At 50.0% G+C, this 12,793-nt stretch overlaps 1 protein-coding gene across 3 annotated transcripts in view; it reads left to right on the top strand.

Annotated features, from left to right (window-relative positions):
* The window catches only part of LOC111852194 (roundabout homolog 2-like), a 102,827-nt gene that overhangs the window by 32,054 nt on the left and 57,980 nt on the right, over positions 1–12,793 (top strand). For 2 of the 3 annotated variants that reach the window (XM_023827785.2, XM_072702087.1), the window contains one exon: positions 3,256–3,582. In XM_023827785.2, coding sequence (XP_023683553.2) covers positions 3,256–3,582 — 327 coding nt within the window. Of the gene's footprint in view, positions 1–3,255; positions 3,583–12,793 lie in introns of those variants that run through there. The other variant, XM_072702088.1, reaches the window with a different exon arrangement.

Genomic DNA, 12,793 nt, shown 5'->3' with positions numbered 1-12,793 from the left:
GAATATTGCTAGGGTTCTAGTAGAGTTCCCGAGATCCTTAAATAGATTCCTCTTCAGCAATACGAAAAAAAACTTGAAAGGGTTTTATTCCCTACCGTGATCTTTAGTATTCCGTCATTGCTTGCCAAGGAAACGCACGGTCTCTCTGGAATTGTGCTTTGCATTATTTATTTGCTTGGCAGATGACTTTATCCAGAGAGATGTGCCTGAGGGTACAACAGGAATGCCCTTCTGGGGAACCTGAACTTGCAGAGTACTGTTGACTGTACCTTAACGGCTGCATCGCGCGTTATCATGGTCACGTGAGCGTTCTCCCCTGCCATTTTCGGGGAGCAATCGCATCTCCTGGAAACGGCAGCGAAACGCATGTTTAGCACGCTCCCAGTTCATTACCCCAAAGTTTTGTTTATTGCGTTTTAATGAGGTCGTTGTTAATTGCGCCAACGGCTTCATTAAAATCATTTTACTTTATTGTGCGTGAAGTGTTAGCGATTGTCTCGAGCTGCTTTCATTTGATTAATGGATCATTCTGTACTGCTGTTTTGTGGCGCTTGCAGAACTGACCAGAGGTGCGTTTCCCAAAAGCATAGTTGCTAAATATGTTAGCAACTTACAGAGTTTGAACCATGGGTCTAACTATGTAAGTTGCTATAGGGAGCTTTTGGGAAAGGCAGCCTAGAGCCGGACCCTAGCTTTGTGGCAGTTTTCCCTTAATGCTGTATCAATGTTCCAAGCGGCACAGTTGCTGTGCACTACACACACAAGGCTCTAGTTGTCATGAAATGCGTGTGAATGTCGTCCCCTCTGTGGGGAAAAATCACAAAAGCCACCCCCTTTGAAAATACAAGATCCTTCCATCACCATACCCCATATTGTTCTGTGTAATTGTCAGTCATGTTAAGGTTAATTTACCAGCTATGTCAGGGGTACCAAAGACCCGGACCGAAACACAAATTAAGCCAGAGTGTTTCCCCCCCCCCCCCCCACCTCTCTGCCCTTTAAAAAAATGATCACCCCCACCATCCCTCTTCGGATTTTTTTTTACATGCGGCCGGACCACTGGGTACATGGCTTGCCTGCTGCAGAAGCTGACGGTTGCAGTGTTGGGGTGTTAGTGTCACCGCTGTAGCTATGGGGATGGGGAAGGGGGGGGGGACACTGCACTTGACCTGTTGCCAGGTCAACGGGCGAACGCCCCCAACAAGCTTCCTAACAGCACCGCAGACGGTCACAGTTGGATCTTGGACTAGGACCAGGTTCATGGTGAGCAGCACGGCCCAGGGGTGGGATGGGGTGGGGGTGGGGGGCAAGTTAGCGTCAGAGGGAGGGAGAGAGACACCGAGGAATGGGTGACCATGCTGGTTCCTTAGAGCCTGCGGGTTTTTAGGGGATGCGTTTTAATTAGCACCCGATTGATGCCTGAAACACCAGGCGAGGTGGCTTTCCATCCAAGTAATTAGCTCAATAAAGCAATTAAGAGCTGAGGGAAAGTGGAAACCACTACACCCAGCCTGCACGGTCCTCCAGGGCCAGGGTTGGCTGACCCCACAGTTAGATATGGATGTGTGACACAGTGCGAGTAGATCATACCATTATGGTCACAGTGTGGGGGGTGTACATAGGTACATAGGACATTCTGCTACAGCTTTATGTCTGCATAGGGAGGGGGATCATAGGAATATGAGTGCTTAAGGGTTGGGATGGCAGTTTTGCTTAATGTTGACTCTGGAAATTGAATTTCATTGGCATTAGGTTATAGGCCCCTAGTGGAGATTGTGTGGAATTATTTTCCATTGGGGTTAGTGGGGATTCTGGGCTGAAGATGGAGTCCCATTCAGAGAAGAGGCAAATGGCCAGTTTACATCGCACTGAGGGTTACTGGTGGTGCTGGGAGCTTGTGGGACTGCTGGCATGGCATGGCTAGGCTGGCATGCCATGTGCCAGTCTCTGTCCCTTAGTGAGAAGTGGCACCCAGCCAGAGGAACTGGGCAAAGGAAACCCTTTCCATCAATGGAAATACCACGAATAAAAGCCTTACATGCTGGCAAATGGAAAACCTGAATATTAGAAACAAAAGGGAATAGGTAGAGCCAAGAAACAGAGGGAGGGACCAAGGCAGTGGTAGGCAGGGTTGGGATTGATGGAGGAGCCAAGGTAGAGCTAGGCAGGGTCTGGATAGAGGAAGAGGCCAAGACAGCGGTAGGTGGGGTTAGGATAGAGGTAGAGGCCAGGAAGTCGTTGGCGGGGTTGGGATAGAGGGAGAGGCCAGGCAGTTGTAGGCGGGTTTGGGATAGAGGAAGAGGCCAGGCAGTCGAGGTAGGTGGGGTCCGGATAGAGGGAGAAGGCAAGATAGAGGTAGAGGCCAAGACAGCGGTAGGCGGGGTTAGGATAGAGGAAGAGGCCAGGCAGTCGAGGTAGGTGGGGTCCGGATAGAGGTAGAGGACAGGCAGTGGTAGGTGGGGTCCGGATAGAGGGAGAAGGCAAGATAGAGGTAGGCAGGGTAGAGGGTGGGGCCAAGGCAGTGGTAGGCGGGGTTGGGATAGAGGTAGAGGCCAGGCAGTCGAGGTAGGTGGGGTTGGGATAGAGGAAGAAGGCAAGATAGAGCAAGGCAGGGTAGAGGGTGGGGCCAAGGCAGCGGTAGGTGAGTTTGAGGTAGAGGAAGGGGGCAGGGTAGAGGTATGGGGGGCCTTATTAGAAAGGGTGGGGCTCATAAGGAGAGACAATGCTGGATAATTTTTGAGATAAAATTTTACAGACACAAAGAGGAACAAAAATTGTACTAGATGGGGTTTCCTCTGTGACTGTGGCCCAAAGTATCCAGTCCCTCACTTTTGCCAGTCATTCCAGATAACAGTGCACTTCCTATTCTAGACAGAAATTAGAGGAACTGTGAGCAGGAGAAAGAATTTGTGATTTTTAGCCACTCTCTCTTTTCTTGGTTCCTCACTTGCAGAATTTGTGATTTGACAATGCAGGATAAAACATTGCAAGTTTGAATCCTGTGACAAGATATTCAATCTGAATGGATTGAGGAAAACCTCAGCGGCGTAGAAATGGTTAATTGTAAAGTAGTTCTATTTTTTTTTTGCTTTTGAAGTATATAGTTAAAAATAAATGCCGCTCTTTTGCACCCATCATTCTCTCTGTCTCTTCATGTTCTGAGACATTGTTTTGGTGACACATAAATGGTTTAGCAGAAGCTGTCAGAAAAGGTTATTCTTAATGCAGCCCCCCTTCTTCCCCCCCCCCCGGCAGGGTCCCGCCTGCGCCAGGAGGACTCCCCTCCCCGCATCGTGGAGCACCCCTCCGACCTGATCGTGTCCAAGGGTGAGCCGGCCACCCTCAACTGCAAGGCGGAGGGCCGGCCGGCGCCCACGGTGGAGTGGTACAAGGACGGCGAACGGGTTGAGACGGACCGGGAGAACCCGCGCTCGCACCGCATGCTGCTGCCCAGCGGCTCGCTCTTCTTCCTGCGCATCGTGCACGGCCGCCGCAGCAAGCCCGACGATGGCAGCTACGTCTGCGTGGCCCGCAACTACCTGGGCGAGGCGGCCAGCCGCAACGCCTCGCTGGAGGTGGCCAGTAAGTCGCCGGTTCCTTCCTTCTCTCTCCAGTGTATTTATTTGGTATTGACTGGGTTCTTGGTGGGTTTGGTGATGTTCTTCAATGATTGGTCGAACTGCTTTGATGGACAGCTGCAGTTGAACTATTGGCTGTGATTCTTTTTTTTTTGTTTTGCTGGCCCTGATAGTCCTAATAACATCCTTTGCATAAACGGTGTAGCGATGAACATTGGTCTTCCTGTTGGTGGCAGTAAGTGGGTGTTACTCCAGAGGACAGAGGACTTTTATCACAGGAAGAGACGTGATCCCATGTTTTGGCCAGCTGCCTCCAACCCCCCCACCCAGTGCATCCCCCATCGTGGATGCCAGCTGTATGACAACAGCTTGATCTATCGACTGCAGAGAGAGAGCGGGGGGGGCGTCCTGGAGCCCAAATGAAAAATTCATGAAAAATTGATGAGGTCTCCAGATTATTGTTTTATTTGTTTTCCTTCATTTTGCTGCTGGGCTTTCGTCATGGGGGCGGGGGTGGGGGGGGGGGGGTGGATTATGAGTTTGTGTGTGGGGGGAGATTTGCTGTTAAATGAAGTGTTGAATTTTTAAGTGCCTTCGAGGTTAGGGGTCAGAGGGCAGAAAGTCAAGAGGCCTGGGGATGGAAGTGGGCGAGGGAAATGGGGGGGGGGGGGTAGTATCAATTGTCGCAATCGTTGAAAATGTAGGATGTTGAGCGAGCTCTTGGCTGCCCTTTGTTTTCTTGGTGGGGGGGGGGCAGAGTCCCCCTGAGACCCGGATAATATCGCTTTGGTGGAGCTGAGCCCCAGCGATGGGGGGTAATCTCTGTACAGCACCGTCGGGCACCTGCCGGACTGCAGCTAGCGGTCACGCGTACGGGGCGGCCAAGGGTGGCGAGGCGGGAGAGAGCGGGAATTACGACTGAGAGGCTCTGCTCCCTCAAGGGCCCTGCGGTGCTACGCTTAGGGATCCTGCAAAATATTATCCTGCGTTAGACGATAGAACATAATGCTGTAAGTCTTTGACATGTCTGCTGAGAACTCAGACAGTTATATGGAATTAGTCTGTACTAACCCCCACCCTCCCCCACACAGAAAATGCACTTTGCCTAGTATCTGAAAGTCTTTAAGAGAGTGTGAGGAAGCAAAGAGGGGGCAAAAATGGCCCATGGGGGTAATCGTGAGGGGTATTTCACACTGCGGGTGACCTGCTCTCATTTTGGTTTCGATGGTAGACAGCATTTCTTGAGGCCTCCCAATCAAAACACTGCAAAAATTATTCCTTTGCTGAATGATACGCATTAAAATTCAGCTGAAGTGGATTGGTGCTGTAGGTGTGTGTCTGCACTCTATTAAATTTGCACTCTCTCTGTGTGCTTGTACTGTGTTAAACCCCTGCTGTGTGTGTTGATCTGTACTGCAGTAAAACAGTGCCATTTTGGAAAAAATTCCTGCAGAAAACCCATGACCTTTCCTCAGGATTGACATAGTAGTACTTAATCCATCGGCATTAATCTGAATAGTGAAAGTTCACCCAGAACAAGCATTATAATCATGTGACTACAGTCATGTCAGATGTTTATTATTTTTACCTTACTTGCTTAATGCCATTGCCTCACGTTGTGCAATTAAAGACCAAAACACGTGCCGATCCAGCCCAGTCTGGCTTGCTGTCATACTCAGTGACAGCCTAGTGGTCCCGTGGCCTGGTGTTTGAGGCCCGCTTGCAGAGGCAAGGAGTATTAAATTTCATATGTAAGTATTAAAACGGATAAGTCTTAAGCCATGTCCACTTATCCAGTTTGCTAAATATAATTCAGAATCCATTTGGTCAAAACATGGGAGTTAAAATAAGAAGGTCAAGTGAGAGGAAGAAGAGACCACTGGGAATCCCCCCGTAAACGCAGAGAAACAGCTAATGGGCTTTTCCCGGGGGGACTCCGGCAATATGATGCAAGTCAGCTGATGTTTAACCACTAGACCCCAACAGCACATGCACACTCACTTCCTCATCTGTGTCCCGAGTACAGAGTAGAGATGAATGAATGTATGAATTCGGGTTAAGCAGGAGTGACTGGACTCCACGGCGACCCGAGCTGCTCCGGCTGGATGCTGCCTCTTTGTCATGGTCCCGTTCCCCCATCTTTCATTGGACAGCTCACAGCGTGTGGTCATGGTCTCATTTGTGGGCCGCTCCCTGCTGCTGAAGGCTGTTCCAAGTTGCGCTTTATCAGCTTCTCTTGTGCTCTACAGCTGGACTGTCACCTGCTCCACTGGTGCCTTTAAGGAAGAAAAGGAAAGAAAAAAAAAAAACTTAGGGAAAGTGTCTGGTTGGACATGCCAGCCAGTCAGCCGTCTCTAGCATCTGACACGAATTTCATTTTGAAGCCCTTATTGACTTTTTTCCCAAAGAGCTTGAAATCAATTTCAAGCTCCAATTACTACACACGGCGGATGATGAGAGAAGAAAGACAAAGTATTGATTACTTGTTTTTTTTAAGATGGAAACTCTGGGGTGTACCGTTGAAGGACACTGAGAACTACAGAGGTTTGTTAACCTGTGCAATGAAGCTTTAAAACAGCTGGAGGCTGCTGTGGCATATTGTGTTTCTGAAGCTGTCTGTCTGACTGCCTGCCTGTCCACCCTTTACAGTTTTCCCACATCCATGAATAATTACAGCCCTTCCTCAAACTCAATTCCTGTCTGTGTGGTCAGGTGTTTGTAGGTGTCTGCAGCTGAGACAATGTACTGTGTGGGATGTAATGTTTGTGTTCTTGGATGGTCTGTCAATTTATTCCTTTCCCACTAGGCTGGACAGCTACCGAATTGATGGAAACATTCCTATCCCTCTCCCACTTGCCCATCCACACCCAAGTCTCAAACCTTGAACGTGTGAGCATCCTCATGGGACAATATACCCGCTGATCAATCCAAACCTCTGATACCTGGGATGACCCCTTCGCCAGCCCCCCCTCAATCCAAGAAGCCAGCCCCCACCACCTCCGTTCTGATTCTGTCTCCATAGGCCCCGTCATCTCAGGGGGCACTGGGGGGAGTGGCAAGATATGTTGCCGTTGCCAAGGAGACGGGGGGGTGGGTGTAGATGTTGACTCCAGGCCCCAGAGTCCCCTCAGGTAGCAGGTGGTGGGCTGATGGGTGTGGTATCAGCCTTGGGGGGGGGGGGGGGGTCACTGATCTGTCACCTGCCAGTCCGATGTGAACCACTGGCATACACATCAAAGCAGTCACATAATACAGGCAGTACCATTACAGTCGGTCGCATATCCCACCAACACTAAATATATATACAATGCAGAAACACACAGCCTTAAAGACACAGACCTTCGCAGATGGACCCACAAGCACTTGGTACTTGTCTGCATTTGCCTCCCAATCACGGCAGCTCGGGTGCGCCATCCAACTCCAGCCCCCACCCACATGACCCCTGGGTCATTGTCATGGGAGAGTTGGAGTCTGTCAGCGCTCATTAGGACTCACAGAGACCTTTCACTTATTGTGTTTGGCTTATGTTACGTATGTTTAGGATGACACCGGCCAGACAGCTGCTCTGGGGAAGTGTGGTTAAAGTACACCCCTCCCCCCTCGGCCCCCCCGTGAACTAAAGAGAGGCTAATGATCCTTCTGTCCTAACCAGCACTTGATATGACAGCTAAGGCCGTGTGATATGGGCCGAGGGTGACACGGCGCTGCTTCTCTCGATACGCGACTGCGCCTTGTTCGACAGCAACGCGGAACATGCACCGTTTGTTTCCCATCCCTGCCGGATCCTGTCCCCAGTGGCCTTTCTTGTAATTATGACAGGAATTGTCCCCATTTCATTCTCCAGGCACTTGCGATGTGGATGGCGGAGCTGTATGTCGCTATGCCTACAGCAAAACGGCCACTCGGCTCACTTTGCCGCCTGTCTGACGAACGGCCATCTGGTCGTAGGTGTAGCTCACAATGAACGAGCTGCACTGCTCATACTGAGAAAAAACCTTATATAGCAGACTGATCTAATATCTAAGGCGTCTTGCACTGCTTATTAGGTTAAAGTGGACTTACTATCAATCCTTGATTTGCTAGCTTTTTGTGTAAAACACTGTGCCCAAAGGTTCAACAGCAGAGCCCCGCACAAGTGCTGCATTTTCTCTCTTCTTTGTTTGGGATTTGCAGCTCTTACACGAAAAAAAGGAAGAGAGGCAGCAGTGCTAGCTTGCTCCTTTTTCTTTTTGCCACAGAGATTGTGTCGTCAGGCAGGAAATGAGCCGCACTAGAGCCATCGCCCACGGCAGAAAACAAGAATGGGGGTGTGAGGGGGCATTACTGTGTATCCACACATTAGAATTGCATCATCACTGTGTATCCATACATTAGAATTATATTATCACTGTGTAGCATCGCTGTGTATCCTCATATTAAAATTATATCGCTATATGCTAACACATTACAATTACATCATCATTTTGTATCCACTCCTTAGAATTACATCATCACTGTGTATTTCAATTTTAGAATTACATCATCACTGTTACCACACATTAGAATTACATCATCACTGTGTATCCACACACTACAATTACAGCATCACTGTATGCTCACGCATTAGAATTATAGCATCACTCTATGCCCACACATCAGAATTACATCATCACTTTGTATCCACGTGTTAGAATTATATTTGCACTATGTATCAACATATTAGAATTACATCACCAGCGTATGTCCCTGCTTTACCATTACATCATCAGAGTATACCCACACATTACCATAATGCCATAAAGTGTGCACAATATATTGTTAGTCTTATGTTCCTATGATGCTTTACTGGGAGGGACCTGGTACATCGTGTGTTCTGTGGATACCAGTTAGGTAGGAGCTGGCCACAATGGGCCATAGCTATGCAGTGTATTTATACATTATTTATTACACATTATTATCATTAAATGTGGTGGGTGAGAAACTAAAAGTGTTAAAACTTTGTTATAAGTTTTCAGCTGTTTTAATGGATAAGATCGTTACAGTAAAACTGGATAAACACAAAATCACACGTGTATGAGATGTCCGCAGTGCAATTGGTGCCTTTATCTGTGTGTGTGCGTGTGAAATGATTGCAACCCAAAGCCTGTGTGGTGACAGTGTGACTGCTGTTTGTGTGTATGTATGTCTCTGCAGCGTGATGCCTGTACCGTAACGCTGTAATTGGGGCCGGACTCCGGGCCAGAGCGCAGCGCCTGACGGGCGGACGGACGGCTGTGTGATTTATGACAGCTGCTAGGAAGCGTTTAAACCATAAGCGATCATTTCTGCAAGCCGGCAGCTCATTAGCGGGAGTCGGGCGGGGACTGGCGAGTGGTGGCTGCTCGTCCCTTGACACACGCGATCCTAAGGAACGGAGAAGAAAATGTGTTCATATTGGGGTTCACAATACACATCGTTGTTCCCTGCTCAGACCGCAGTAAAACAAAGCAGGAAACATTAATCGTCCTCTGGGACGCCTCGGCGAGTGTGGCAGCCGCCGCTACCGGCTGACCCAAATCTGGCAAGGGCGTCGCAGGAGAGTCAGACCACCGTGCGGGGTACAGCTCTCGGAGTACGGAGAACCCCCCTCCCCCCAGTGCAAGGTTTCCATCTTGCAGTTCGGAGAAAAGTGCTCATATTTATGCACCGCACACACAGCCGCACATGCACCGGCACGCAAACGCACACAGATCCTTAATTAATACGGCGCGCTTGAGCGGTTAGCTGAATGCTGGACAGGTTTTGGCATCTGCTGACAGCGCGCCGCTCCTTCCCGGAAGCGAGATGCCGCTGGAGGTGTGTTTACACAACCTTATCCGTAAAATATGTATATTTGATTTATTTTCGGTGATTGGCATTTTCCTGCTTTTAAAAAATATGCTAATTAGCGCGCGCTATGTCACCAATTAAGAGGACGTTTAGATGGACTGGGAAGCGGCGCGAGATGCGTATGTCATGTGTGCGTGTTTTTGTGTGTGATTATTTGTATACCTTTGTGTGTATATGGGTATTTGAGTCTGTGACAGTATTAGTGAGTGTGTCCTAGGTTCTTCTCTGTGTGTTCTTATTTGTCTCTGTTTTTCTTGGATTCGTGTTTCTTTTATATGCCTCTATAACCAATCACCGGCAGCGTCAGAAATGGGGATGGAGAGGGTTTTTGGGTGGGGGGGCTTGGGGCAGAGCGAACAGATGCCGATGCCAACTGCCGCATCGGATGGAAGCCTACACCCGGCGCCAACCCCCCTCCCCTTGCCCTGTAGTGGGTAAACACGGCGGTGCCCTAATTCGCGGGTGGTGGGGTGGCGCGTGTGTGTGTTGGCGCGGTCTGGGCCTCCGTCTCAGACACGGTCCCATTCCAGTACTCGCTGAACCGCTGCAGCTGCTCTGCTGGCTCACACTGCCCCCCACCAACCTGAAATCAGCGGGATGGGTAGCGATGGCATCCTGTGTCGACCTGCGCAGCGAGCTGAGGGATTACCAGCCATGGGGGCCCCCGCTTCTGCTGCTGACCAGGGGAACAGAGACACTTTGTGTTTTTGCCTTTTCTGGTATGTGGTGGTCAGTGCTGATCTGGTTGACATTGATTATAAGCATGTGATTCGCATCCACAGAACTAACCAGCACATGAAAATGTCTCCATGTTCCTCGGGGCCCTTCTGCATTAGGCAGGTGTGAATGTGTCTGTAAGGCAAACAGGCCTGGGGTGATTTGCGATGCCGGTGTCTATGAGCGCGTGCCTGCTCTTACGTACTGGCCGAATATTGGTGGTGAGAATGTTTTAAGGGGTGTTCCATAATTAATGTCAGGATTGGGTAGGGCTTGATTGGCTTGGAAAATCCGGCTACCAGTGGGAGGACTGCTTAAAATAAACTCCACCAATGGAAGTGCCACTTAAACTAAACACCACCAATGGGAGAATTGCTTAAACTCCACCAATAGGAGGACTGCTTATGCTAACTCATCCAATGGATCCAATTCAACTCATCCAATTGCTCGCACTCAACTCTATTACATGGAGGACTGTAGGACCGTTAATAAGGAGGCCTTCAGACTATACCGCCTGTATACTCTCTACCCCAGGTGGTCACATAGATTGCTCATATTTAAAACATATTTTAACAGCTTCTCCACTGGTATGAGAACCTTGGCTGGTTGACCCTTTCAGGGGCTGCTGCATGCTTTACCCGGGGCAGATTTCAGGGGCTTCGCCTACACACCCAGGCAGCGAGACCAGCTGCACTGCGGATAGAGGACAGAATGTGAAGTGAAGAGGGGGAGCAGCGATTCCGGAAGCAGCGGAGACGTGCGCCCCGATCCTGTCATGTGCTGTGTGGAGTGATTCTCTCTGTCGCTCTGCGGTGATTAATGGAAGCGTATTCTCTGGCTGTCTCTGTGGTTAAGTTCTGAGCGGATGCCCGTGTGCAGAATGATTACGGTGACTCTCGCGATTCCCTGCCCCCCACCCTCACCCCCCCCCCCCAGCCCTCTTCCTTTGTCGGCACCTTTTTCCGGGGCTGCCCTCGAACCCAGCGCGGGGTCCATGCCAGAGCCACCGGGCAATTAGCTGCCATCGGCACGTGTGTCTTTCTGTTCTCCTCCCTTTATCCAGCATCGCCACCTCCGCCCCCACACCCAGCCGCCCCCCCACCCCCCCCGTTCCAGTCCGCACCCGCTGAGCCGCAGACAGCTACTCGCTGCTTTAATTGACAGGGTCACCGTGTGGAGGATAAAGCCTATGAATTGCTAATCAAAATAGGGGGTTGGGGGGGTTGAGGAATCCGGCGGACGGGGTGCTTTGCCCGCCTCCTCTCCCTCTCTCTCTCCGCCTCGCTCACCGTCTGTCTGTCTGACAGCGAGGGGGGGGGCGGACGGCTACTTCCTGATGCTGCAGGCAGGCGTCCCTGCTCCTTGTTTATAGTGGTAATGATGTCGCTGGGGGTGTCGTGTTATGCGCAGGGGTCCCTGCGAAACAATGCGTTCTGATTGGCCTTCCCAAGGGCTGAAAGAGAGGTTGATCCCCCCCCACTCCTCCCACTTACCAGTGAATCTCCACATCTGCCTTCTTAATGGGGTTTTCTGCCTGGGGAGTGTCGCCCCTGCCTCTTCTGCTTCCTGTTCTGCCCCCCCCCCCGCACCTCCCATCTGAACAGGATTCCCCTTCTCGCAGCCCCCCCGGCTGGTGTCTGACTGCGTGTGCATGAGGGTTTCCCTTCTGAGCGTGCTCGAACCCCAGCTTGAGTGTTGGGGAGTATCCATTTATTATGCATGGGGGGTGGTGATTCAGATATCCATCTTTAATGTGGAACTTGATGGATAGTTTGTGGGGTAACATGGTCTCCCTGGTCCGTCTAATTACAGGGTCATGTGACCTGCTGCCCCTCTACATGAAAGAACACCATTGGCTAATTTTGACGTGGTAGGTTATGGCTTCTGACAGACAACATGCTAACATCGGCAAGCTTTTTCATCCATTTTTAAAGTGTCTAGCATCAGCTAATTTTACCCCAACTTGCGTACGGATGAAAGCCACCTGGAATTTTACTTTCTGACAAAAAAGTGTCTTTAATCACTTTTTAGCTGCAAGGAAGAAAAGAGCGGAAAAAGAAAATAATAAAATGTTCTCTGTTTTAATTGCCCGGTCTTCGGATGTGAAGTTACTGCTCTGGAAGATCATGCTTTGATTGCTTTAAGTCGTGAATAGAGATCAAAGTCTTTGTCTCGGCAGCTGCCGCCTCAAGGCTGAGCTCATATATTTTTAGGTTTTATTTCCAAAAGCTCTTTGAGATGCTTTTATTGCGGCTTCTGCTCTGCTTCCTCTGCGGTGGCCGAGGCGAAGGGGCCCTATGCACCGTACACTGGCGGGTGTGTGGTCATTGCACTGTGAGAAGAGAAATATGGCAGCAATTAAAGTAGAGCAGCCCAGAAATGTGCAGAAATGGATTTACAGAAAATCACAGGTGTTTGCTCGGACCTTTATGACCTCCCACCCATAGAGGGCGACAAATGATGTCGGTGGGTTGGGGGTGGTATCCATAAAGGGAAAGCATGCTAAGGCAGCACATGAATGAAACTTTCCTTCTTTAATCAGCGTTGGTCCTGACCTCTGTTTTGGCATTGCATTCTGGGTAACTGGAAAAAGCGCCTTTCGTAACATGGCTCTGGCTCTTCGACTTACTGGCCCTCCAAGTGTACATCTA

The sequence above is a fragment of the Paramormyrops kingsleyae genome, chromosome 18 (genome assembly GCF_048594095.1).
Source record: "Paramormyrops kingsleyae isolate MSU_618 chromosome 18, PKINGS_0.4, whole genome shotgun sequence".
NCBI lineage: Eukaryota > Metazoa > Chordata > Actinopteri > Osteoglossiformes > Mormyridae > Paramormyrops > Paramormyrops kingsleyae.
Note: the sequence above shows the minus strand (reverse complement) of the source record. Positions and strands in the feature narration are given on the sequence as shown.